This window comes from Aythya fuligula, chromosome 1 (assembly GCF_009819795.1).
Source record: "Aythya fuligula isolate bAytFul2 chromosome 1, bAytFul2.pri, whole genome shotgun sequence".
Lineage (NCBI taxonomy): Eukaryota > Metazoa > Chordata > Aves > Anseriformes > Anatidae > Aythya > Aythya fuligula.
Window position 1 is genome coordinate 12,472,660 of NC_045559.1, and position 25,767 is coordinate 12,498,426.

The window sequence follows — 25,767 nt, forward strand, 5'->3', positions numbered from 1 at the left end:
GGTGAGGGGCCTGGAACACAAGTCCTATGGGGAGTGGCTGAGGGAACTGGGGTTGTTGTGTCTGGGGAAGGGGAGGCTAACAGGAGACCTTATTGCTCTCTACAACTACCTGAAAGGCAGGTATTGGGAGCTGGGGGTCAGCCTCTTCTCACAGGTAACTAGGGATAGGACTTGAGGGAATGGCCTCAAGTTGTTGGAGGTTTAGGTTGGCAATGAGGAGACATTTCTTCTCAGAAAGAGTAGTCAGGCATTGGAATGGATTGCCCAGGGAGGTGGTGGAGCAACCATCCCTGGGGGTGTTCAAGGAAAGGCTGGACATGGTGCTTAGGGACGTGGTTTAGTAGGTGACATTGGTGGTAGGGGGAGGGTTGGACCAGATGGTCTTGAAGGTCTCTTCCAACCTTAATGATTCTATGATTCTGTGATTTCCCTCTTTTACTGAGAGCAGAACAATTGAAATCAAGTCTGTGCTCTTTGTAGGAGTGTTTGTTTGTTGCATACCTGGCTGATAAACAGACACAAACAATTAACTCTAAGGACAACACCAATGGGGTGGTAGAGTTGCTGGAAGACAGGCTGGGTGGATTATGCATTCTTTCAGATAGGGACAGTCTTCAGAGATTTTCACCCTGCATTGGAACATCTGTCTTTTAAAGAACATCTGTATATAAAGTCCTATTACAAGAGATACCGTAGATGTTCTGTATGAATGATAAAGTGGAGAGGCAGAGCAAGGGAGCAGGCATGGAGATGTGTAAAGAGGATACAGATAATTTTTGAAAGGTACTTTGCTCCTTTGCATGTTACAGATAAAAGTTCCAGTGGACAAATTTTCCTTTTTCTAAGTGGCTGAATGGGTTTGAGAGACAGGAAGGAGAGGAGATTAAGTGCTGTTTGAGCTGATCTAGATGATATGCCATCTTCATTCTCTGAAATGTTGCTGCAGACTGAAGGATCATTCCCCTGTTGGAAAAAAAAAAATAAAATAAAATAAAAAAATACTTGGTTTTGGTTTTGTTTGGAATGGCCTCAATGCACAAAGCTGTAAGGCATTGGTCCTACTGGCTTTATGAAAGCCACTTTTATGCTGAAAGGAAGCATAACTCTTTGCTTGTTGTTGCTCTTGGATTCAACAAAAACATGGAAGGATATAATTCAAATAATTAACTTTTAAACAATAATGCTGAATTGGGCTTATTTTCAGCTTGCCACCTGTCTTTACAGAAGCCTGAAAACTCATTTTAGGCCTATTCATGAAATGTAAAGGGGATTTTCAGGGCTGGTGAGATGGTTTGTTCTGCTGCTGTGTGGTCTTGTAAGGAAAACACCATGCAGCTAGCTTGCAGCAGTCAGCTGTTAACACTGCCTCTGCCACTGTCTTACTTAATCGTGGTGGACAGTCCCTTGATGTCTCTGTGCCTACATTTTCCCACCTATAAAACAAGGGAGATGGTTTTTATTTACTTTGTGAAATGCTTTGAGATCCATTTTATATCACAGCAAAAATTACTAAGAGTAGTCATATATTTTGCTCTTTTAAAACCATAGGGAACAATCTGTGAATCATCTTAGTCTCTGCAGCCAGTGGGGGTCCCTACAATCATTCAGAATTAGTAGCTGGGAGAGAGTGGCTATTGCACAGACATGCCCATGCTCCAGAGTTGTGACTGCAGCTTGCACAGGTACACCAAGCCAGCGCTAAGTGATGGCACTGCTAATGGGGCACTCGTGTTAGTGCAGAGCTTGGTGTGTGCTGCTGGCTGCACCCAAGTAGCTGAGAACATGCCCGGCTGATCAGCCCACACTGAGCTCCATACTGCTGCAATGACATTCCTGCCAGTATCTCCGTTAGTTAATTTAAAGCTAGCTCAAGTATGTCTGCGCAAGCTGCAGTTAGGCTGTGACTGCAGTATAAAAATACACCCTCCAGGAGACCACAGGCAGACAAATCTTCAGAGAAAGTGTCTTACATTTGCAATCAAGCACAGGCTGATGGCAACATTTCAAATTTGCCTTACCTTTAGTTTATTGTTCTTCTGTAAATGCAGCCATTCTGCCAAAGTAGATGAGGGTTTCATTTATCCTATTCTTCTATCATGAATGGTGTTTTAGACTAGGACATGCTTAAAACAGGAACTTTCGTTTTAGTTACTACTTTATCCATGCATGGCTCTCATCTACTTTTTTTTTTCCCATCCAAAATGTGTAGGAAGATTTAATATTGTCATAATAACGTTGAGAGGTAGTTACTGTCACTCTGTTTTCAGAGACAGAGAAATCAAGGCAGAGGAAAAGTTACCTGCCAATGATTAAATAGCAAGTCAAGGGAGAGAAAGAACTGGTGATAAACTTTTTTTTTTTTCTTTTTCCTGGGGGAACCAGTGATGTTTCAGTCACATGGACTTTATCAGTGAGTTACTCACCAATTCCCAATTGCATCCTAATCCACTTTTTTTTCCAGTTCCCCTGTTTTTATACACCTTATGCTAATGTTTGTAAGGGAGTGTCTTAAGTACACTTTAAAATGACATGGCAAATTAATAATAATCTAAATAATTCAGTACCGTATAAATTGTATAGAACTAGTATCCTCCCAGGATGTATCAGATAAATAAAACATGGGTTAGAATGGACTCTGAATAATGGTATTATAAGAAAGACATCTTAAAAAATAAAAGAGGAATGATAATATCCTTTTCTGTTTTACAGTCTCCCTTTCTTAATATTTTTTTTTAAATTGCTCCAAATTCAAACATTTATGGTAAATGTATACATTGAAAAAATCCTGTTTTTAAGTCTCATTAGCTGTGTTAAGTGTCAATTCATTTGGCAAAATACTCTCCTAGAAAACAGTTTGTACCAGTTCAGTGCTATTTCGTGTCTGATTCCTCAAAGATCTATTCTGAGTATAGAAAGGAGCCACATGATTCATTCAGCTTGTGCATATCTATTTTATCATGATAGAAGGATTATCTATGGAGACATAAAGGTTTGTTAAACAAAGTATCATTAATCACTCTGTCCGGAAATGTAGACTTTGCATGAACATGCTGTAATTTGCATTAGTTTTGCTATGCCTTGCCAGTGCTGCTAGCAAGAAATAACAAACCTGTATTTATGAAAAGGACAGGTTAAAGATAAAAATAATTCTATCTGAAAACTGTGAGAATGGTACAGAATCCTGTCGCCTGCACTCGTTCAATGGGAGAACACTGTATTTGTAATAAATTCCTTTTGCTCTGGATGAGTTCTGCATTTTCAATGAGGTTAACTTGGCAACATTCTAGTTGATTTTAATAAAAATAGCTGCTTTGAGGACAGGGAGCTGAGGTTGCCAAATTTACAGCTGCCTTGCACAATTACTCTTACACCTCCTTCAGGGCTACTTAGAACCAGTAAGCAAATTAAGTGTATCGATTGCAATTTTGTTGGACTAACCCTTTTTTCTTAAGGAATAAACTTGATTCCTTTCAGTATGTGTCTGCTCAGAGTGATCTCTTTTCTTTTCAGCCATAACACAAAGACAACATCATGGCTGGATCCACGACTTGCGAAAAAGGCTAAACCTCCAGAAGAGTGCAAAGAAAATGGTAGGTTATTAAGTTTTCCTTGCTGCTCAGAGGGGATTTGCCTTTGTGTGTGTGTGCCTCTCTCAGTTCTTAGAAAAATCAGGCATTTGGGAGAATGATGAAAGGTGTTTAATTGCTGCTTTGGTTAGAAGCCATAAGTGATACCAGTTCTTAGTGTGCCATGTGTTTCTGCTTTTTATTATCCTTTCTGATGCTATCCAAAGCTGAGGATCACAAGTGTGTTTTCTGCCTGTTGTGTGTGTGACTCTGGGACTGACCTTCTCCCTCATCTCCTACGGAGAACTTTGGTCTGCAGAACAGAATCCCTTTTCGGATTCTGATCTTTTAATCTACAAGCGATTCAATGCATAAGGGAAGCTAGCAGCACCGTGGGAATATGAATATTGTTTGATTTGTATTTAAAGGTACAGTGCTATGCTGTTTAGTAGCCAATTTAAACAAAATAGTGTCTGATAAAGCAGGGTGTGGGAGGGAGAAAATAGATTTTTAAATAGTCTGTCTGAGTTCATGACTGGATTTTGGGGGTACTGCATCGTTAATGGTTTAACATTTATTAGTGTAAATAATACCGATGATGCTTAAAGGAGCTGTAGCTGTTATACAGGAGAGGGTAGTATATCAACAAACTCAAAGAGAGATATGAAATAATACAGATCTCATCAAACTCACATGCACTCAGTATAATTTTAATTTTTTCTCTAGTAAAGTTTCAGGAATCAAAATCATTTAATAAAGCCAAAGTAAAGATGTATTGTTATGCATTTTTTTCTAGGGAGTTCTTTTTTTGTTGTTTCATAGTTCACTGTTAGTTAAATCAGACAGTTAAGAAGCAATGATTTCTAAAGACTGCTACTTGTTTTATTTTTGTGAAATATAGGGAAATAAATGCATGCATGTGAAGTTCATTAATTCAAAGCATTTTAAAATATTTTAAATTAACTAATTGTATTTCATATACTGCATCTGATTTATTTTAAATTTTCCAAAATACATTAATTTGATTAATGTTAATATTATTAACAGGGAAAAAAACAAAAACCCTCAGTGCCATTTTTGGTTGATAAAGGGGTCACCTAGGAGTTGCTGGCTGTGTGAAATGTAGGGTCAGCGCTTTGGTATAGACTGTTCCTGGTTTTTGCAAACAGCTTCATTTTGAAAGCCTGCTGTATTCCAAAAATCCTTTCCTTATTTCAGCAGCAATTCTGACGTTCTCTTCTGACATCAGAAATTACATGTCTGAATGATTTTGTGATGCTTATTCCAGCACTTACAACACTATCTCCTGGACTAAATTTTACAGTGAACTGAAACATAACAAGGGCACAGGAGTTTTGTTATAAATCTCTCACATTATTTATATGAAGCTATATCTTTGCCTGCTCCTTAAGGAATACTAGTGTAAAAAACAAAACAAAACAAAACAAAAAAAAATCCAGTAATATCTATAGAGTAACATATCACATAGTTACTTGGAGTCAATGTTTTTGTTTTTGTTTTCTCATAGCTGTTGTATACTGAGATCACAACAAATATTGAATTATTATTTTTTTTAATGAATCTAAAACAATTTTAAATGAAGATCAATTCATTAAAGAAACTGAATTATTTTACAGTAATTTGAGTACTAGATTATTGAATGACTATAATGTGCTGGGTCATGCTGTTCTTTTAAGAGTTGCTTAGCTCATTAATGCAAAGTACATGAAGGGAACCATAAAAGACTTCAGGGAGACTCTTATGTTGTTATAGAGGCTGTTCTTGCAACATCTCTTTTTTCTAAGGTTCTTCAGTTGCTCAAAAATTGATGTTGTGGGTTTATATATATATATATATATTATTTCCAATACCTACAGAAGAAAAAGAAAAGGCTCTTAAAATGGCTAATATCCCTTAAAATGACTAATATCCCTTAAAATGACCGTACCTTGCCACTGAGGTCCAACAACAGGGCGTTATAGCACATGGGGATTTGAAATTTTTATCTAGTTTTAATGTCAGATCAAGGAGTAATTTCACAAGTTTCAGCTATGGCTTGGTACATGTTTTTTATGCCAAATGTCTTTTCTGTTACACTTCATGATTTATTATGGCACATTTTTACTCATACAAAATTTTAGAAAGACATTGGTGCTTAAATAGGAAATTATACTTACCATGCTTCTATATTATTACCTACATAAGCTTAAGTTTTTCACTGACGTTCATTTTGCCACATTTGAAACTTGTATTGATTCACTGAGATACATTATGACGTACTTATCACCTATCAGATTCTGCCATCAGGTTTTGATCAGAACAACCCAACTTACATGTGCTTCTTTCAGTGCACATCCTGCCAAGTTCTCCTTCTTCATTCCACCACCAGCACACCATTTTGACCTCAGACAACATCCAACCAATATCCAATATTTGAGTCCTGGACTAGCAATATTGAGGGGCCCATCTCCACTCTTCCACTTTCAGCTCTTTGATGTTCTTTTGCCAGATACTAATTCTCCATTTCTCCATGTTCCCAAGTTTCTTTATCTGCAAATCCCAGTGCTTTTCTCTTCTCTCTGAACCAACCTTCCAGCACATCTTGGAATAATTTTTCACGTGCTTTTTCTAAAAGATTGACAAGCTGTACCAAGCTTTCTTTGCCTTCGTTCTGTGGACTCCTTCTGTTTTCCTTTAATGATGCTCACTGCTCTTGCCCCCTTCGCAGGTCAGGCGGTTTTAAGGGCTGATTTTTCTTTCTGTCACTGTCATGACCTTCTGTGTGAGTTTCAGAAAATTACTTTTACTTCTGTTCTGTCAGTTCTACTTAGGTGGTAGTTCTTTGAAGCAAGAACTGCTTCTTGCTCTCTGTTTATATGGTGCTTATTTGAGTTTCATAACTGTTTTTCAATAAACAGAATTACCAATATATATTGCTGGCAATACAAACTACACTATTTTACACATTTCCAATTTCCTGCAGAAAGTCTTGACTTTTAAAAAATACTATTTTTTTTCTCATGAAAATATGAATAAAATAATTGGATTTGTTTAGTTTTGAAAACTTATTTTAAGTGATTCTTTTTTTTTTTTTCACATGAAAAATTGTTAACTAATTTTTATTTGTAAATAAACATTATAGTTCTGCCCACTGTGAGCCTGATTCCCTGGTTGCTACATTTTCTGTAAGGTGATATTACATAGCAAACTTGGATTTGCATGATTACAGGTATATTTTGCGAGTGGTCTGCTAACAGATTCTGTTCATTGAGAGAGAACATGGAAAAGAATTACAAGTCCCTTAAGGCAATAGAAACATAGTTTAATACTGAAAGATAACTCATCCTAAATGACAGAACAGGTTTTTTAGAAAGTTCAATTTTGACTAAGAATTGCAGTAATTTAATTTTTAAAATTCTTCAGTCCATTTTAGGAAAAATTCCATTCTGGAGAAAAGTGAACACTTACTTCTTTATCTAATTTGGGGGTTAAACAGCTATTAAAATTTCCTGGGATCTATAAAGTAGAATTTAATTTAGTAGATTACTAATCCACCCCAATCAGTATTCTCCATTCATCTTAACCTTTTTTTTTTATGTCAAACTCTTTTCTTCTATTTCTTCATTTTCAAATTCAAGTAAATTCAAAAGTATAAATAATTTTTGATTTAACCTGTCAGTCATCTGTCATCTGCCTATCCATCTCTATACCTACCAACTTGACTGAAAAGTACAGATTTTTATTTAGGGTGAGCGGAGTTTCCTTTGTACTTCATTGACTGTGCATATGAAGCTCATATGTAAACACCTGTGCATAGACAAACTACTATGTTTTGGTGTCTCTACCTTGAACTGAACCCCGACCTCACTATCTCATTTTATTGGATTATCCTTTCCTCCATTCCAATTGTTACAGCCAATATCTTTGTGCGAACTCACGGCCATGCACTGCCTCAACTCTCACTGTCATGCCAGCAATACACACATTTATCATTGTCCTCTTCATCTTCTCTTCTAGTTGAGTCAATTAGCTCATGCTAGATCTGACATCTCACATTGGACATTTGCTATCTGGAGTCCTCCCACTGATTTTCCCTACTCTCTTTAATAGCAGTACTTTCAGGGCATGTTTTCCTTTTCCTTGTCACCCAAGCAGCAAAGTATCCTCTCACTGCTCTGTATGGTACATGCAGTACCATGCAGACAGACGAATTCAGGAATTCAGTTCCCCATCCTTCTTTGAGACAATGTCATCACCACAATCATCTCTAAAAATCTCAGATCTCTCTGATTAAATTCAAAGTTATAAGGGTGATCACTGATTAGGCTATCTGTAATCTCAAAACTATAACTAACTTGTGAAAGCAAGACTCTTTTACATGAGTAAATAGGATGGGTTTTCCTTATTTTTTTCTGAAAATTTATGAAGTATATTTTTAGCTGGAAGCATCACTTGTGTGACACAGGAGTACCTTTGTTCACTGCGTATTCAGTTTGTAAACCTCTTTAAAAGGCACTGAGATTTAGGGGAAAAATATTTTAAAATCATTCTATGTTATGAGTGCTTTAACACTGAAGGTGTTAAATGGTCAGGTTCTTTCTCAAAACCTGACCATTTAACATAGCTCGTCTAAGATACTGCCTAACCATTTTTCACATACTCCTATCCTAATACTAGAAATAGCTGAAGTCCAACAATTAGACTGTAGCTGACTGTTTTGCTTGTTTTGAACAAGTGTTCCTTCTCCATAAACCATGTATCTCTGGTAGAAAGACTCAGACTTTCAGTGATGGAGGAAAATTTATACAGGCAACTCTATTGTTATGTTTCTACAAATGTAATCAAGAATATAAACCAACTATTTTCTCAAACATCTCCAAACTTTGCTAAAATTAATAGGCCTTCATATCATTAAGTTCTTTGACTGTTGGCCCAAAAGAAACAAAATCTAAGGCTCTCTTTCTCATCTTACATTTAATACATTCTGAATTTCTTGTTGATCTTTCACCCATCAGAACCTCCAAGTCCTTCTCCACAGTGTTGCTCTCAGTAAGTTCTTCCAGACTGTATTTCTGTCTGAGATTGCCATGACCCAAGTGCAGAACCTTGCACTTGGACTTGTTGAACTTCATGAAGTTCACATGGGCTCACTTCTCCAGCCTGTCCAGGTTTCTTTGAATGGCATCTCTTCCTTCTTTGAACTGCACCACTCAACTTGATGTCATCTGCAAACTTGCTGACGGTGCACTCAATCCCACTGTGTATGTCATTGATGAAGATACTGAAAAGCACCAGTCCCAAGACAGACCCCTGAGGGACCCCTGAGAGAGACTGGCTCAGCACCAGTCTCCACCTGCACATAGAACAATTGACCACTGACCACTGCTCTCTGGGTGCGGCCACCAGGCAAATTCCTTATCCACACTTCAAAGGTCCTTTGAAGGACCGTTCCTTTGAAGCCAATTCCTTATCCACTCGTCAAAGGTCCACCCTTCAAATCTGTATTTTTCCAATTTAGAGATTAGGATGTCCCATAGGACCATGTCAAAGGCCTTACAGAAGTCCAAGTAGATGACGTCAGTCAGTTTTCCCTTGTCAACTGATGCAGTTACTCCATCATAGAAGATGACCAGATTGGTAAGGCAAGGCCACCAGATTGGTCAGGCAAAAAAAAAAAAAAGAAAATTAATCAAAAACTCACCCTACTCCAGTACTTAAAAAAAACAATTTGCTGTTCTTTTTTGAATTTGCTATCCGATACTTTTCTTCTTCCAATGAGATTATTTATATGGAATAAAAATAATTAATGAAATGAAAGAATAAATAATTGGCTTATCGGTATTCTGCATAATTTCTGTCTTGTGTTGAGCATTTTGAAAACCTGTTTGCATTTGAAATTGTTTTATTTATAAATAATTTTCCTTTTCACTTCTAAAGAGTTTGCAATGGAATATATAAAACAAGAGTAAGAGATAGTCCTAATGCTGAAGCATTTGGTTTTCTGTTTTGATTCATACTGAATACTTATCAATATATTTTACTTCATCAAAAAATGGATGTGACTCAGACTGCTTTATGACACATTTTTTTCAGTTCTTTTAACCGCATTTTTTCTTATTTCCACAGATTTTTTGAGCATTTCAGTCATGATCAAACTCTAGAATATCTGTGTTCTTATACACCTCCTTCTTTTTAGCAAGTACAAGTGTCTCTATAGTTGCGTATATCCATAACTTTATCCAAAATTGCCACTTAAATCACAAACTTATTAAGAAATGATTTGTCATTGTTTAGCTGATTCTTCACTATCATGTTCTAAAACATCATCTCTTTACATTTTCACTTTGTAGATGCACTTGAGTATAGGCATGCTAGTTTAATGAGTAAAACATTATTTGACTCTTATGTATGTTTTCACTGGAAATCAAGTTGTGAGCTTTTGTCTTGTGTAGATACTGTTTATAGGTGCCAATGTCCACTAGTGGCTATTTGTAGTAAATATTCATATGCAAATAGGTTTTCATTTGTCTGAAGCAGTAGCAGCTTTGGATTTGAAACCAAGTCTTCCAGTTCTTCGTGGTACAAAGGAGTGGGGGCTTGTTTGGTGGATTGGGCTACATCTATATCAAAGATTTACAGGAGACACTTGTAGAACAGTACAGGTAGAGAAAGAAATGAATGCAGTAGGAAATGCCCTACCATGTTGAGTGGGCAAAGCATCAGCAGGATATCTTGCAACTCCAAATTAAGCCCTTGTTTCTGTTGAATAAATGGAGCCCAATATGAACTAGGAGAGAAGAAAGCTTCTGGGCTTTCTTTAAAGTGTGACCCTGAACACTGTGTCTCTCAAGATGATATTCTGCTCATTGCTACTGTCTATTTTTTTTTCCTCTGTGAAATGTAGAGTTTTGTTTTGTTATTATTTGTTTTTAATTATCATTTTTGTAAGCTGAATTTTGTAAGCTGAGAGAACCTACAGACTCTCAGGTACTTTTTATCAGAAAGCCCAAGCAGTAGCCAAAGCAGGGGACAAGGTTGTAATCCCACATATTTAACAGCACATTGTAGTCTCTTCATTTTATGTATAAACTTTCATTTCAAAGTATCTTTTCAGGTTCCTATCTCTTTCTCTAGGTGAACATGATAAAAATTCTACAGAAAATGTAATCATCATATGGTATCAAAAAACAAACAAAAAAACAACAGTCATTTACTAGATGAGTAAATCAAAACATAGAAATATCAATAACCAAAATACGTTGTTCTGACAAAATTATTTACTACCTGAGAAGAAGTAGCTTCAGTTTTTCTTAGATTACCCTATATTATTACATCTACCACAAACTGCCAGTTCTTCCCATGCTCCCAGGTTCTCACCAGCCTTTGCAGGTTCCCCAAGTACCAGCAGGGCAGCATGTGAGCTTGGGGCAGGTCAGGCTGGGCCACTCGTGCTGATCAGTTTGTGAAAGCCAGACAGGTACCTGCTGAGCTCATGGTGTAACCTTCTCAAATGCAGGGCGCCTAAAGGGCATCTTCCCCTTCACAGTTGCTGATTTTCACAAATCATTTAAGAATGTATTTATCTTTGAGGCATCTGTTCCTCAGCTAAATTTAGTTGAAAACCAGCAATAGATTCAGACCTTAACAAAGGGAAATGGTGAACAGACAGATAATATGAACCCGTAAAATTCATTTCCCTGGGAAATCGAAGTAGAAAATCAGCTTCAGAAAAGTAGTGTTTGCTTAATCAAAATAAGAATTCCTGAAATTATGCAAGTTATGATTGATTCCTAATGCTAAGTGTTAGTTACATTATGTGTTAAATGGTACCATTTATTCCACTGTAGTCAAGGGTCTACCAGCATTACTATTTTAAACCTTGTTTCCAGGGAATTATGTTTGATGTTGGAAATATGTTGAGGAGAGTCTCTTTTTTAGACTTTGTACCAGCATAGCTTAATTGCTTTCTTCAAATGCTGGAATGTTGTTATTTATTAAATAGGTCATTATATAAAATAATGCCTTTATGTGCAATGAGACATCACTGTGCACATAAAAAGACCTCTGTCTATTTCATTATTAGTTCATATGTGTATGTTTCCAGGAAAGCTACCTTGCAGAATTTTAGTTTGATGTTAATTTAAAATATGACTAAGCCACAGATATGAGTATTACTAAATAAAGGCCGCATTGCCCGTCTCTAGCACAGTTTTCAGTCCATGGTACATGACAGCCTTGCAATACACAAAAAGTTAGTTATCATCTGCTGTCTTTTATTGTTCCTGTTGGCCTCAGTTAATAACCATCTACCACACTGAAAATACTTTCTGTCTATCCATCTGTCCATCTCATAAGAAACTGCAGAAATATTCAAATTCAGTTTAACTCTTCTTCTGAAGCTATTTGGAGGCTGGAGTCTAAATATTAACCGATATTCTCCATAGCAAAATACAGGATTTACGTCTCAATATGTAGACATTAAGTGATTACAAATGGCAGATAAAGTGCAGTACTGTCATAATGAATGAGAGATGGCCAAAGAAGTACTTCCTTTGAAAGGATAAAGCAAGGGATTCCCCATCATAAGTGGTATGGGCAGGTACTGGCTATATCTGGTATTTGGTGACCTGGTGCAAAAGGGAGTCCAGATCCCTTTTGTTGGGAATTTATTTTTGGGTAGGGAATTGAATGCAAAATGATGAGTCAGAAAGTCTGCACCATGAAGAAGGAGACCATTAAAGACAGAGCAGCAGAGAGATTGATCACATGCTTGCATCTCAAATCTTGATCCTTTCCAGAGCCTTATATTCAAGGCTCTGAAATGTCTCCTCTGCCTGAGCCAGAGCCTGACCTCTTCTGAGGATGCTGCTTATACATGAAAATAAAAATAAAATTAAAAAAAAAAATAATAGTAATAAAAAAGCAGGGACCTATTTATTTTATTTTAAAACACACAAACTTTCACTGTTGCAGTCTAGAAAAAAATACTATTCTGTAAGCGTAAAAAAAAAAAAAAAAGCTCCTCTGCTCCTCTGTCAGATGGGTTGCAGAATATAGTGCCAGATTCATCAATCCAGAGAGAAAATATAAGAGCAATGCAGAGCACAACATTGTCCATAGACCTTGTAAACCTTCTCCTCTGGGATATTTTGAATTGCTGTGCCAAGGACTGTTGCTTTTTTCCCAAGGGCAAGTAAGCAATGCTTGCAGACTTCAGCTGAGAGTGCCACGCACAGATGAGTAATTTTGCTGCAAACTTATAAAACTGTTCTGCAGATGCTTTTCAATTCAGTCATCAAAACCCTTCGTACTACAGGCCTGAGTCACTTCTGAGTAGGGACTGCCCATCATGCACTCCCACCTGGTGACTTTGTGATACGAACAAATGACTAGGAATTAGGAAATGGATTGACAGCCTACCAAATTTTCATTTTCAGTTATGACTTAAATGCAGGTGTTTCCAGATGATAAGGATATTGCACCTTTATACTACAGAGTTCTTGCTTAGAACTCTATTTTGCAGTTTACTAACCCCTTTTAAATAGCATTTGATGCCATCAATTTTGTAATGGAGCTGGCATTACTTGTAATAGTATTGATCACAATGAATTTTTCCTGCCATTTAAGTACATATTGTACATGCTTTTTTTCAGCTTCGATTTACAATTTTGGATTTATTAAACAATAACCGGAAATCCTGTGAACAGTTGTGACCATTTGGAGGGTATTTTATGCTGACAATGCCAGATGGACATTAACTGACTAAAAAAAACCCTTTGATAATAAAGTCACAATAATGATAAAAAAATAAGAAGGGATGGAAGTTCATTAGTGGTTTTTGTTTTTTGGGAGTTCAGAAAATACTTTTCTGGACACTCTGGCACTGGTTGCAGGGACACAGCTTACAAGAGTACGTCTTCTTCACCTTAGGGTAACACTGAAGACAATAAAAGACAAGCTGTTCACATGTACGTACCCTGGTTGTCTATGCTTCTGGGCGAGCCCTAGGCAACTGGGTGGTATCTCCTGGGGGAAACCTGGGGTGCAGGAGTACTTCCCTGGAGCATGCTGGTCATTCTGACATATAAGTCCTTTAAGCTGTAATGGACTATTAAGTACTAGGTTGCTTTCAGAGCCATTAAAGTTTCTCACTATTGCAGATATACAAATCCCTGTAGAGTACTAACCTTGATCTTAAATAGACCTGATAATTGTAAGGACAAGAATGAATATAAGTGAGGAAAGAATGCCTATTTTCCTTGATTGTTTAGCACTTGGCTGTCATGCACTCACTGCTCCTGCTACTCATCTGGATTGTGTGTTTAACTGGGGAGATCCCCAGGATCTATAGTCAGCCTGACAGTAACTCTTCTAGCAACCTGAGGATTTTAAATGTTGCTAAATTCAGGCTGAGGAAGCTGCTAGCTTATCTTGTGGTCTTTGATGTGGAAAATCACAAGCTTTAATTCATGACGTTACTAAAACTGGTTCTATGAACCAGTGTCTTGCAAGCACACCCTTTGTGTGGTTGGAAACATATTTGCTTGTACGATGTTCTGAGATTCTGAGCTGAGATATACAGTGTTTATACAGTGTTTATAATAAATATCCAGCGTATGGAGTGCAGCATGCTCATTGGTGATATAAAATATAACCAACAATGATTTTTAAATGTCAATAGATATGGCTTATTTTGTAAAACCTTGGCAAATTATTATTTAATTTTTGAATAAAAAAGTGACTGACTCCAAAACAGAGCCAGCAAATTCAAGCTAATATGTGAGCATAGTTTAAATTACACTGCAACTGCAATAAGATCCAAGGCTACATGACCACCAAATGGCTATGGTAGCTTGAGTTTCTGCTGGCACTGCTAGAGCTCCACACATCCAGTATCCTTTTTCCACTTTGCTTCCAAGTTAACTAGCTAATCTTAAGTAGTTTTCAGCTGGAATATGTAACGAAATTTAGAGAGGGAGGGAGAGGGATTTATACACTCATCAGGAGAAATGGGGACAGAGGTTTAACAATTCACATTTTTAGTGAGCTATAAATTGGATTCCACTCAGCACTGAAGTGAATAGCAAAATTCTTACTGACTGCATGAGGTTGATTTTTGCCACTGAAATACAAGCATTGTGTGGTGGATGCTCCAATGTGGAAAATTCTGAAAGTCGTTTCAGTTAGAAATGAATTCACAATATCATATTTAGCAAAGATACCTAAGGCCTTAATGCAAATAAAGAACAAAAGGTTAAAATTATTACTGAAATATTATTTAATCATAAGTAGAAATCAGACTACATGATTTTTGATCTTATTCTCTCTATAGCCTTAATCCTTCAGTCCTTGACTTTTAAATGGCAAAGAAGCATGATAGCTTTAACAAAGAGGTCTTGTGAGATTATATTCATTACAATTTGGCGAGCTACCCTCATTTTTATTTTTTCTTTTCCCTCTGTTCTTTTGTGTGTGTGTTTTGTTTTTGTTTTTGTTTTGTTGTTGTTGTTTGTTTTGTTTTGGTGGTGGTGGTGTTTTGTTGTTTTGTGTTTTGAAAGCTCTTGTTTTCAACAGAGATCATTAATGAAAAAGGAATGGCAATCTTCTTTTTAAAAAATAATTTTCATAATGGCCTTATTTTAAATTTCATCTAGAAGGTCAGCAATCTCATTGAATCTAGAAGTTAAAAAAATGATTTGATGTTCTTGACTGGAAAGTTTGCCTTGTTGTACAGACCTGTTGGGTATTTCCTGGCAACCAGTTCAAAGCACATTGCTCCCACATGAGAAATGTAATGGCTCACTAATATCCGTAGTATCACTCACTATTTTTCAGATACTTTGAAAGGCAGATTATTTGTCATTTTTTTCAACAGTCTTTGATTGTTTTTTCTTATAATACAATATATTATATATTTTATATATATATATACACTATATATATTAGTATATATATTCATTCACTGAGGAAGAATCCAAATTTCTGGATCCAAACTGTCCATTTGAATTTCACAAAACAAACAAATACCACATGGTTTCTACTTAGTATTAACTGAATTCATTATATTTATGACTCTCATTTTCTTTTTATTTTTCTAATATGCTTTAAAATGGTTTCAGCAGTTTTGCTTTTGTGAGACCTCTGCTTTGATTCTAGCCCAAGCTCCTCAAAGTGAGAGCTGGAGTCTTTGTTAAATGGAACTGGAAAAAGGCTTTCTGAGCATATGTCCTGTATCTAACTTCAGACTCCAAAGCAGCACTTTAGAAAGCCACTATCTTTCATGCAGACACAGTTGCAGATAAGCGTTCTTTGTAAGAGACAGAAAAATATTGTGGTAAAATTTCAAACTTTTTAGAAGGGCACCTGCCCAAGTGGGACGTATGCATAGGTTTTTAGTATGTGGGTCATGGCTGACACAGAACAGTTGGGAAGGGAAAAACTGCATTTTCAGTATTCATACTGGAAAGCTTTGGAATAGAATGAGTGGCAATAAAAGGTGGAAAGAATAAACCAGAGATATGGAGAAAGTGATGCAGGCTATGTAAAAAGAGATTTGGATTTACGATCTCTTAAAACACTAGAACTATTTCAGCATAGAAAGATAGAGAGGAAAAAAAATCCCTCTGGACATGATAAAACCCTGAGCCTAGTAAAGGTGGAAGTAAAGGAATGGTGAGGCAAATGGGCAGCATCCTGGAATCCAGATGGGAAATGTTAGCCCCAATGATACAATTACATTTTAGGATTCTGATTGAGAAAATTGGTTTCTTTTAAGTGTTTTTTGTTGTTGTTTGTTTGTTCGTTTGTTTGTTTTAAGTCTAATTAAATTCTACAGAATGCAGCTTAATGTTTAATCAAAATAATAATTTCTGATTACACATTATGGTGAAGTGTTACGCCTTTGTTGTCTATGTACTGTAAAATGAAAAGACCATAGAAATGCAGAGGGCTCCCAGATAAATGTAGTTACTCACTATGAGCAAATACATATGAGCCACACCTACATATCTGTATACATGCATATTTCTCTGTAGACATTCAGGCTGGATCCTGGTCACTCTTGTGGCAGCAGACTGGGATGCTGTGGGGTTTCCATTTACAAAGCAGTAAAACACAGTTCTTACATTGGATCATCTTCCTTGTGGTACATGAAAGAAGAGGGAAAAGGTCGTATGTTTTACTATCAAAACTATTAACAATGATGCAAATCTACACTAACAATTTTGTCTGAGAAATGATTTATTCTAGACAACATACCACTTTTGATAACCTGCATGTTTCCTGTGTTAGCACTGTAGTGACAGTGTTTGTTCTGCTTGACCATGGAGGTAACTCAGAGATTCTGCAGCTTCTTTTATCAGTATAGTTAAATGTATTGCATATTGGACATTGTTTCAGTGTACTTTTGCTCAAATGGATTTTGAAAAATGTGTGATTTTTTCCAATTTTATAAACTGTGATTACATATTTCAGTTCTGACAGCATCATGAAATACATGAGTTGGCCTGTCCAGACATTGTGCTAGTTTGTCAGAAAGAAAAGGGGAAGGGAGGGGTAGAATTTTTTGTTAAAAAAGCAGATACCTTTTTATTTTTTCAGTCCCAGGTGGATATCTCTCATCTATTTTCTCTAAAGTAGTCCCTGATTTCCCCATTTTACAAAACATTTTTTTGCATATGCAATTCATAATTATAGCATATCTTCTCTATGATAGCGCTTGCACTTCTGAGAGGAAGGTTTTCCCTTACAGAAGCCCACAATTCTGCATTTTTTTGCTCCTTTAAAAAAAAATTCAGTGATTCCAGCTATCCTGTTACAGAAACAGAAATATTCTATCCATTTGGGCCTACAGGAAAGATGGAGAGGGACTCTATCAGGGAGTGTAAAGATAGGACTTCAAACTAAAAGAGAGTAGGTTTAGATTAGATACTAGGAAGAGATTTTTTACTCTTAGTGTTGTAAGGCACTAGAACATATTGCCCAGAGAAGCTGTGGGTACCCCATCCCTGAAAGTGTTCAAGGCCAGGCAGGATGGGGCTTTGGGCAACCTGACCTAGTGGGAGGTGTCCTTGCCCATGGCAGGGGAGTTGGAGCTAGGTGATCTTTAAAGTCCCTTCCAACACAAACCATTCTATGATTATGTTTCTCTTTGTGAACTTTTTGGAGTTTCTGTCCAAAAACCACCAAAAGTAATTGTGTAAAACTTTCAAAATTAAGCAGTTGTAGAGATACTACAGCAATACTTCTAAGACTGCTGTATCATAGCCACATGCAGCTACTGAACATGAGTGTCTGACACTGCTCTCACAAGATGGAGCTTGTACTTTTCATACTATGCCTTTTGCATAGCTGTCAATTTAGAAATTTTTATCATCATAAACATGGCAAATAACATCAGCTTTAGCTATTTCTGGACTGATATATTTTGAATACTTAGACACTCATGTTTTAAATGTTCTAATTTCCTTCATCTGGCTAGAAGAATTACTTCATTTCTTTCTGGTTCAGCTACAGAGCTGGGAAAGCTCTGCCTTCATTATTTTTTTGAGGCATGGAAAGGCTGTTTTGTAGAATTTTCAGTCTCATTATATTTTCAGTGGGTATAATGGGGGTCCTTAGGCTATTGCAGGTTGTAGCTTCCATTGGCATTCATTAAAATTGCCATTTTTTTTCTGGTGGTCCACTTTGTTCAAAGAGATGTTTCAATGTCTTTTCTACTCCTCAGTTGTCTATGGTCAGTTTCTGTCATATTTCTACTTGGACATTCTGTCCCCACCTCTGCTTGACCTATTTTGCCTCTTCACAACTCATATAATATGACTGTGTTTTGAAGGTATGCATTAATATAAAAGACAGTACACTGTTGCTCTGATGAATACTGAAAAAGATACAGAAAGACCTTAAATTGTATGGCTCCCCACTATTAAAATATCTAATACCAGTTTAAATATCAAATACCAGTTTACTACAGAGGGGACTTTCAAAATTGTTTAAACTTTCTGTGGTTTATCCCCTTCATGTTTTTGTTTTTCAAATGCGTGAAGAATTTTGTCATCTTAAGTGTCTTCTCTCCATACGTCTGTTCACATGTTTCCTATGACATCTGGTTAGCGTATATTCTCATAGTGCCATATTTGACACTACACAAAGTAGTTCAAATTACTCATTAAATGTGGGTGTTATTTTTTGAGAAGTTAAATTTTATTTTTGGACTTCTGTGGGTCTAATGTTCTCTTTTGTTTTACTGGATGAAAGTAAATCAAATACCTACTTATAAAAGAGTAGACTGATCTACTAAGGAGTAAAAGCAAACATTTTTTTCCCCTTAATTTTAATCCTGTCAGGTATAAAGTTGCTAGTTTAAGGAACATTTCCTTTAGTAAGGAACTGAAGTATCTATTCAGTCTGTGCTACCACTGGGTAGGCAAATGAAGAATTGCAATGAACTGGTGTGAGTCTAGGAAGGTAATAAACATACTTTCATCTCTTTAAGATTATGAGTGGTACTAGTACAAGAGAAAAAGACATCTGGGAAAGCTGGCTGGCAAATCTTGTTGCTAAATTTTTAGGTTAATATTGAAAGAACCATACAGATTATATTTTTAAAGAAGCCCAAATAGACTCTCCATCAGTGAAAGGACACGGGGGACTGCTCCAAAACCTACTGAATGGCTTCTGTTGAAATCCACTGAGGAGTTTTGGATTAGGTGTAAAGATATGTCATCTGTAAGAAGGAGGTTTACCTTTTTCTCAAGTGTCCCATTATTGATTGACTTGAAGGGTTTCCTATTCAGATGAGGAGTGTGTTTTTGCCGAAATTGTTTACGCAACAATAAATATTGCAATTATGTCTTCATTCTTCATGAATATTCATTCCAGAGAGAACATTGTGCAATCCACATTTAAAACTTGAGTGCAAAAAATGTTTATTCCAGATAGTGTATGCCTTTATGAAATTTTCTGTCTGTAACTTCTAATGGATTTTCAAAGACCATGTCTGGTGGCCCAATTGCATGTATGCTGGCTTTCTTCTGGTGATTACTGGGACACTGAAAAATAAAAATAAATCAAACCCTTTTTCTCCTCTTGGAATATTGTTTTTAATGACCAGGTTGATAGAAAGGCCAGCTAGGATATTTCGTGTGGTCAGGATATTTTGTTATTTAACTCTTAATCTGAGAAAAATAAGTAATGGCAGATTCTTATACCTTTCCTGGGACAGCAAATATTCCCCATTTTGCCACTTTAATTGTTAGGCATCGTTATTACAAATACAGCAGGCTGTGTTTCCATTTGAAAAAGTCAGTAAGAAAAAATTTAAAAGGTTTGCTGGGGGGAAAGGTAAAGCAGATATTTAAGTAATACCCAAATTTGCAAAAGAAATACCTGTGTTCTTGTGGTGGTTTCACACTGATAAGTAGCTAAGCACCACCATGCTACTTCCAAACTTCCCTTCATCAAAAGGACAGAGAGAGAAAATACAATAGGAAAAAAAATATATATATAGGGCTGAAATAAAGACAGGGAGATCATTCACCAGTTACCGTTAAAAGCAAAACAGTCTCAGTGTAAGAGAGATTAAATTTATTGCCTATTGATAACAAACTAGAGCAGTGAGAACTAAAAGAAACTAAAAAGCACCTTCACACCACCCACCCGCTTCTACCTCCTCCCCCTGAGCAGCACACAGGAATGGGAAGTGGGGGCTGCAGACAGTCCATAATGCTCTGTCTCTGCCATTCCTTCTTCACTCTCTGCCCCTGCTCCGCATGGGGTCCCTTCCATGGGATGCCATCCTTCCTGAACTGATCCTGCATCAGGTTCTCACAGGCAGCAGCTCTTCAAGAACTGCTCCAACATGGGTCCATATCAGAGGGTCCATGCATCAGGAGCAAGGACCCTCACAGGCAGCAGCTCCCCCCCACAGATCACCTGCTCCTGCGTAGGCTCCTCTCCACAGGCAGCAGAGGGTTGTTTCTCACTCTCCTCTCCCAGCTGCTGTTGCACAGCAGTTTTTTTCCCTTTCTTAAATCTGGTCTCCTAGAGGCACAACCGGCGTCACTTACTGGCTCAGATCTGGCCAGCAGTGGATCCCTTTGGAGGCCACTGAACTGGCTCCTATCTGACATGGGGCAGTTTCTGGGCTCTTTTACAGAGGCCACCCCTGCAGCCTTCTACTAAAACCTTGCCACTTAAGCCCCAGTAGTTCCCCAAAAGAAGACTTGCCTTATAGTTACTTATACTCCATATTCCTATTGCATGTGCAATGTTGTTGAAATAAAGAATTTGCACATATTTCGGAGTGTATTCACAGTTGCTAGTATGGTCAATGCTTATACTTCAGAAAAATGTGAGGACATGCTAATCTCATGTCCTATTGATCTAATCTACCTGTTCTTTCCATTCTAATCACCATAATTTCTGAGCCGCTGATTCTCTGTTTTGCTATCCTTCTCTCCTTATGTATGCAGATATCCCACTGATGTTGCTGTAGGGAGCTATATAAGGAGAGCAGAATACTGAAATTCATTATAATTATGTGCAACTGAGAGGAGATGTTTGAAATGGGAATATTGCCCTTTCATCTTGTGCATTGCCTTTCATATTACTCAGTTACTGAAATTTTGTATAGACTTCTGCTGAATTTAAGGTTGAAATAATGCCACCATGGACTTGATCCTTCTGAGAACTGAGTCTCAGCTCATTTTTTAATCATTATGTGTGGCCAAATACTAGTTTATCTTTGCATACATTCATGCACGTAGAATGCTGTAACAGCAAGAAAAGCAAGATACACTTTTAAACTGGTTGAAAGAATGGTAGATTTCTTCTTGCAGTTTCTTCTTCTATGCAATGTATTCCCGTCATTGTAAATCATTGAGTTTAATGCCAGAGATACATTTTCTTCACAAACTTAAAGCATTGCCTTTGGGAATTTCTCATCAAAGGAGTTGAACTATAAGGATAACTGTGATCAGTTGTTCCTAAACTGCATAGCTTGTACAATGTGGACTGTTGTCATGCTGTGATGAGAGTCCCTGATGAGAGATGACAAATTCCTTACTACTGTTAAAATTAAAATAATATATGGCTAACACTGAATTGAAATAAATGTAGAATACCTAACTTAGCTTGCATTTTACAGAATGGTGCTAGTGTCATGGGCTTTATCCTAGTTTTAAGTTGTGTTCATCTTTGTAAAGTGCTTTGACATAAAAAATAAAATAGATAAAAATAAAAATCTTGGAAGATAAACAAAGCCTACTCAAACTTTCTGTACGAGAATAATACACTAGGCTTCTATAAAAACAAGTCTCTACACATGCCTTCAGGCATGTTCAATCTTTATAGTTTTTGTGGACTTCAGTCAAAACTAGGAAAGTATAGTCCTACAAAAGGTATTATTACATGTCTGGATGGCTAGCTGTAGCTTCTTGGTCTAAACATATGCTTGGTAGTGACCAGAAAAACTAGAAATATAGAATCATAGAATGATTGGGTTGGAAGAGACCGTTCAGGATTATCTAGTTCCACCCCTCCGCCATGAGTTGGGACACCTTCCACTAGATCAGTTCTTCTAAAGCTCCATCCAGCCTGGCCTTAAACACTTATAGGGATGGGGCATCCTCAGCTTCTCTGGACAACTTGTTCCAGCATCTCACCACCCTCATAGTTAAGTATTTCTTCCTTACATCTAATCCAAATCTAACCTCTTTTAGTTTAAAGCCATTACCCCTTGTCCTATCATTGCAGCCCCTGACAAAGAGTCCCTCCCCAGCTTTTTGTAGGCCCCCTTCAGATTTTAGAAGGTTGTTATAAAGTCTCCCTGGAGCCTTCTCTTCTCCAGGCTGAACAACCCCAACTCCCTCAGCCTCTTTTCGCAGGAGAGGTGCTCCAGCCCTCTGACCATCCTCATGGACCTCCTCTGAACTCACTCCAACAGGTCCATGTCCTTCTTACATTGGGAGCCCCAGAGCTGAATGTAGTGCTCCAGGAGGGGTCTCACAAGAGCAGAATAGAGGGGAAGAATCACCTCCTTTGACCTGCTGCTCTTGCTTCTTTTGATGCAGCCCAAGACACAGCTTGCTTTCCCCATTGAGGAAAATGATATGTGTAGTTTTAAAGCTGCTTTTATTCCTGATCAAATGAAACCTGTTTTTCATTCTATATTACCTACCATTCAAATTGTTTTAAAAATAATAAATACATTATTAAGTAAATTAAAGTTATTTCTCTATAATAGAATCCTAGACTTGGAATTGAAATAGAATAAGAATTGAATTAGAATGAAGTTGAAGTAGGATTCTGGAGATTTTTTATTGTAAGTCCGGAGCTGAAAGTAAGTTGAGAACTGTACTAAACAAAGATGAGTTTATAGTTTACACATAGTGAAGAAAACAAAGCAAGAACATAAGGTTCTTCTACTGGCTGGGAATAGCTCTCTGCCTAACCTGTGTCCTGTGTCTGAGTACTGCTTGGAGCAGATGGTTGGTAAAAGGCTACAAGAAACCAAGCAGGCATAATCTTCTCCCTCTCACACCTTCCTACTTACTATTTCTCAGCATCTTAAAGTAATCGTGAGCTGGAAGATGCCTAAGGATCAATGTGTTTAACTATCCTTTATGAATGTGTTTAATTCCTTTCTAGGTCCATTTCAGCTCTCCTCTTTCACAGACTCCTAAGTTAATGAGATCCACAGTTCAGTTATGTGTTCTATGGAAAAAAATAATAAATTCTTTGTTAGATACCCGCTTGCTGATAATTTCACTAAGTATTAGGTGTTATTAATTGTGCTTATTTTATCATGAAAAATACTAAATAATAATTACCTTTACACTTCATCCATACCATTACTAATTATATATACTGTTATCAAATCTGTTTATGTGATTCTCTAGAAGGAGAATCCCAGTTCATTAGATCTCCCTTTGCAATCACAACCTCTTACAAGCCTCTGATGACGGAGACTGTCCTCCTCTGCACCTCTGCTAGCTCTACTATGTGCTTTTCAGGTGGGATGGCCAGAACTATGGGCAATATTCAAGATGGGAGTGCACTGTTGATGGCATAATGATGCTTTCTGTTTTAGTCTCAGTCCCTTTCCTGAAATTGCTAATGTTTTGTAGTGTTCTGTTTGTTTTTTTTTACACTGCTGGGCTTAAGCAGGTGCCTTGAAGATCTTTTCCCTGGGTGGTAATAACTACTTTAGAGCCTGTCATTACAAATGTATGTGTATGCACAGTTAGGTTTATTTTTCCCAATGTGCATTTCTTTGCATTTATGGAGATTAAAATTCATCTGCCATTTTATCAGTCAGTATTATGAGATTGTTCTTCAGCTTCTCACAGGCTGCTTTAATTTGATTATCCTGAATAAGCTTTCAAAGCTTGAATCAATTTCTCAGAATCAGGAAGGTGACCTCAGAATCAAAAGATCTTAAAAAGGAATGTGTGGCAATTTTTATTTACCTTTGATTTACTTGATCCTTTGAGATAACTATTTGCATACTTTTATCCACCAGTGAAATTGACTAAAACTATGCTAAAAAGAAATCCAGAAAGGCAGTTAATATAGTCATCTTATTTCTGAAATGGCAGCATGGTAACAGCAGCTCAGTTTAATTAGCTGAATTGAATTACTATGCAGAAATGAAACCAGCTGGCTCAACTTAGCAACATCAAAGTGGGGTGTTGAAATCCAAGGCTGGACACCATGGGCTCTTCGTAGCTGTGGGCACCTCCAAAGGGTATTTTATCTCACCTTAGCTTTTATGCTCAGTCAGACAGATTTATCTTCTGACACTCATGTCCCCCCAGGTGGTTGAGAAGGGGTCGGTGGGGATTGACCATGAGTGGGCATAACACCAAGACCTTTGAAGTATGTGAGATGCTTCACACTTTGTTTTTGGCAAGCACCAGGGAAGGTCTGCCCATTCATAGGTCCTGAGGCATCTAACCAGGGCGGAAGAAATTAGCTTAGTGTGGGGGCAAATTGGCCTGACACATCAACCATGACAGCCACTGTCTTCCTTTTCTTCATGAGACACGAGCTTTTCACACTTGTCCTTTATCTCTACTCTGCTGCAACCTCCTGTTGATGTCATGCTACTAAAGAGCTCTGTAGGGGGTGGACAACAGGTAAATTAGTTAGGGAAAAGCCTGCTGGCTTCCCTTCCATGCCTTAAGATTATTTTCAAGACTCTGTTGGGTGTCTTGTTCCTAAAGGCAGTTATTCTGGTATAGAGCTCTAGATTCAATACCATGTTTGATGCCTTCAAGCCACTGCAGATAAGGGGAAATTTTGGAAGATGTATAAATATAATTTTAATATATATAAATATATAAATATAATTCTTAATGTTTCAGGAAATATTTTGTTCATCTCAGAACTTTTGAAGAACTTTTCAGGAAAAGTTGAAACTCTGGGTCTAAATTTAAGCTAACTTAAGCTTAAATTTAAGCTAACTAATAAGTTCTTAAATATGAAGAATAAATGCTGTACTAACATTGAAAATGTTAAACTATTCTTCAAGATTAAAAAATAAATAATAATAATTACAGGAAATAAAGGTTGTAGCTTTAGAAATTTAGCTACTGTGTGATATCTCTAGAGTAAACTTCAGAAAGAAGTGAGAAAAAGAACAAAAGAAAACTTTGTGTTAAAGGAACTTTTTTAAGCAGAAATGGTAATGTGTAATTGCAACTTGCTGCCCAGTACATGATTTCTTTTGGCTTATTAGGAGTATAGACACAAATTCAGATTTGTTTGTGATAGAAAAGCATCACACTTGAGAAAAACTCTCCTATAGCTTAGCAAACTGCAGGACACTGCATCTGGGAGTTTCTGAATAATTTATCTGAAGTAATGAGTATTATCATGTGATGCTGTATCAAAGCAACTGCTCGAGTGAAAGCCAGCTGGATACAGCCGTTGTATATCAAATAGTTGCTTCAGTTGTCTCTCTGGAAAAATTAGAGAACATAATGAGCAAAATTAGAAAACCTGGGGAGCGGCCTCCATGGATACCCATTTGCAAGAAGTAATTTGATTAGTGTGAAATCTGAAAAAGTTCATTGTTTACAAGGCTTGCTAGCATTTTAAGAGAAATGCATGTACACACCTACTTATACAACATAGACATGAAATATACAAAGTGTGCGATGAGTACTAGGTGTATTTATTTTCTATATCAGCTTTCTGA

General features: G+C 37.1%; 1 protein-coding gene across 6 annotated transcripts in view; it reads left to right on the top strand.

Annotated features, from left to right (window-relative positions):
* MAGI2 (membrane associated guanylate kinase, WW and PDZ domain containing 2) overlaps nt 1–25,767 on the top strand; it is a 771,045-nt gene that overhangs the window by 525,782 nt on the left and 219,496 nt on the right. For all 6 annotated transcript variants that reach the window (XM_032182540.1, XM_032182497.1, XM_032182505.1 and 3 more), the window contains one exon: nt 3,511–3,590. In XM_032182540.1, coding sequence (XP_032038431.1) covers nt 3,511–3,590 — 80 coding nt within the window. The remainder of the gene's footprint in view (nt 1–3,510; nt 3,591–25,767) is intronic.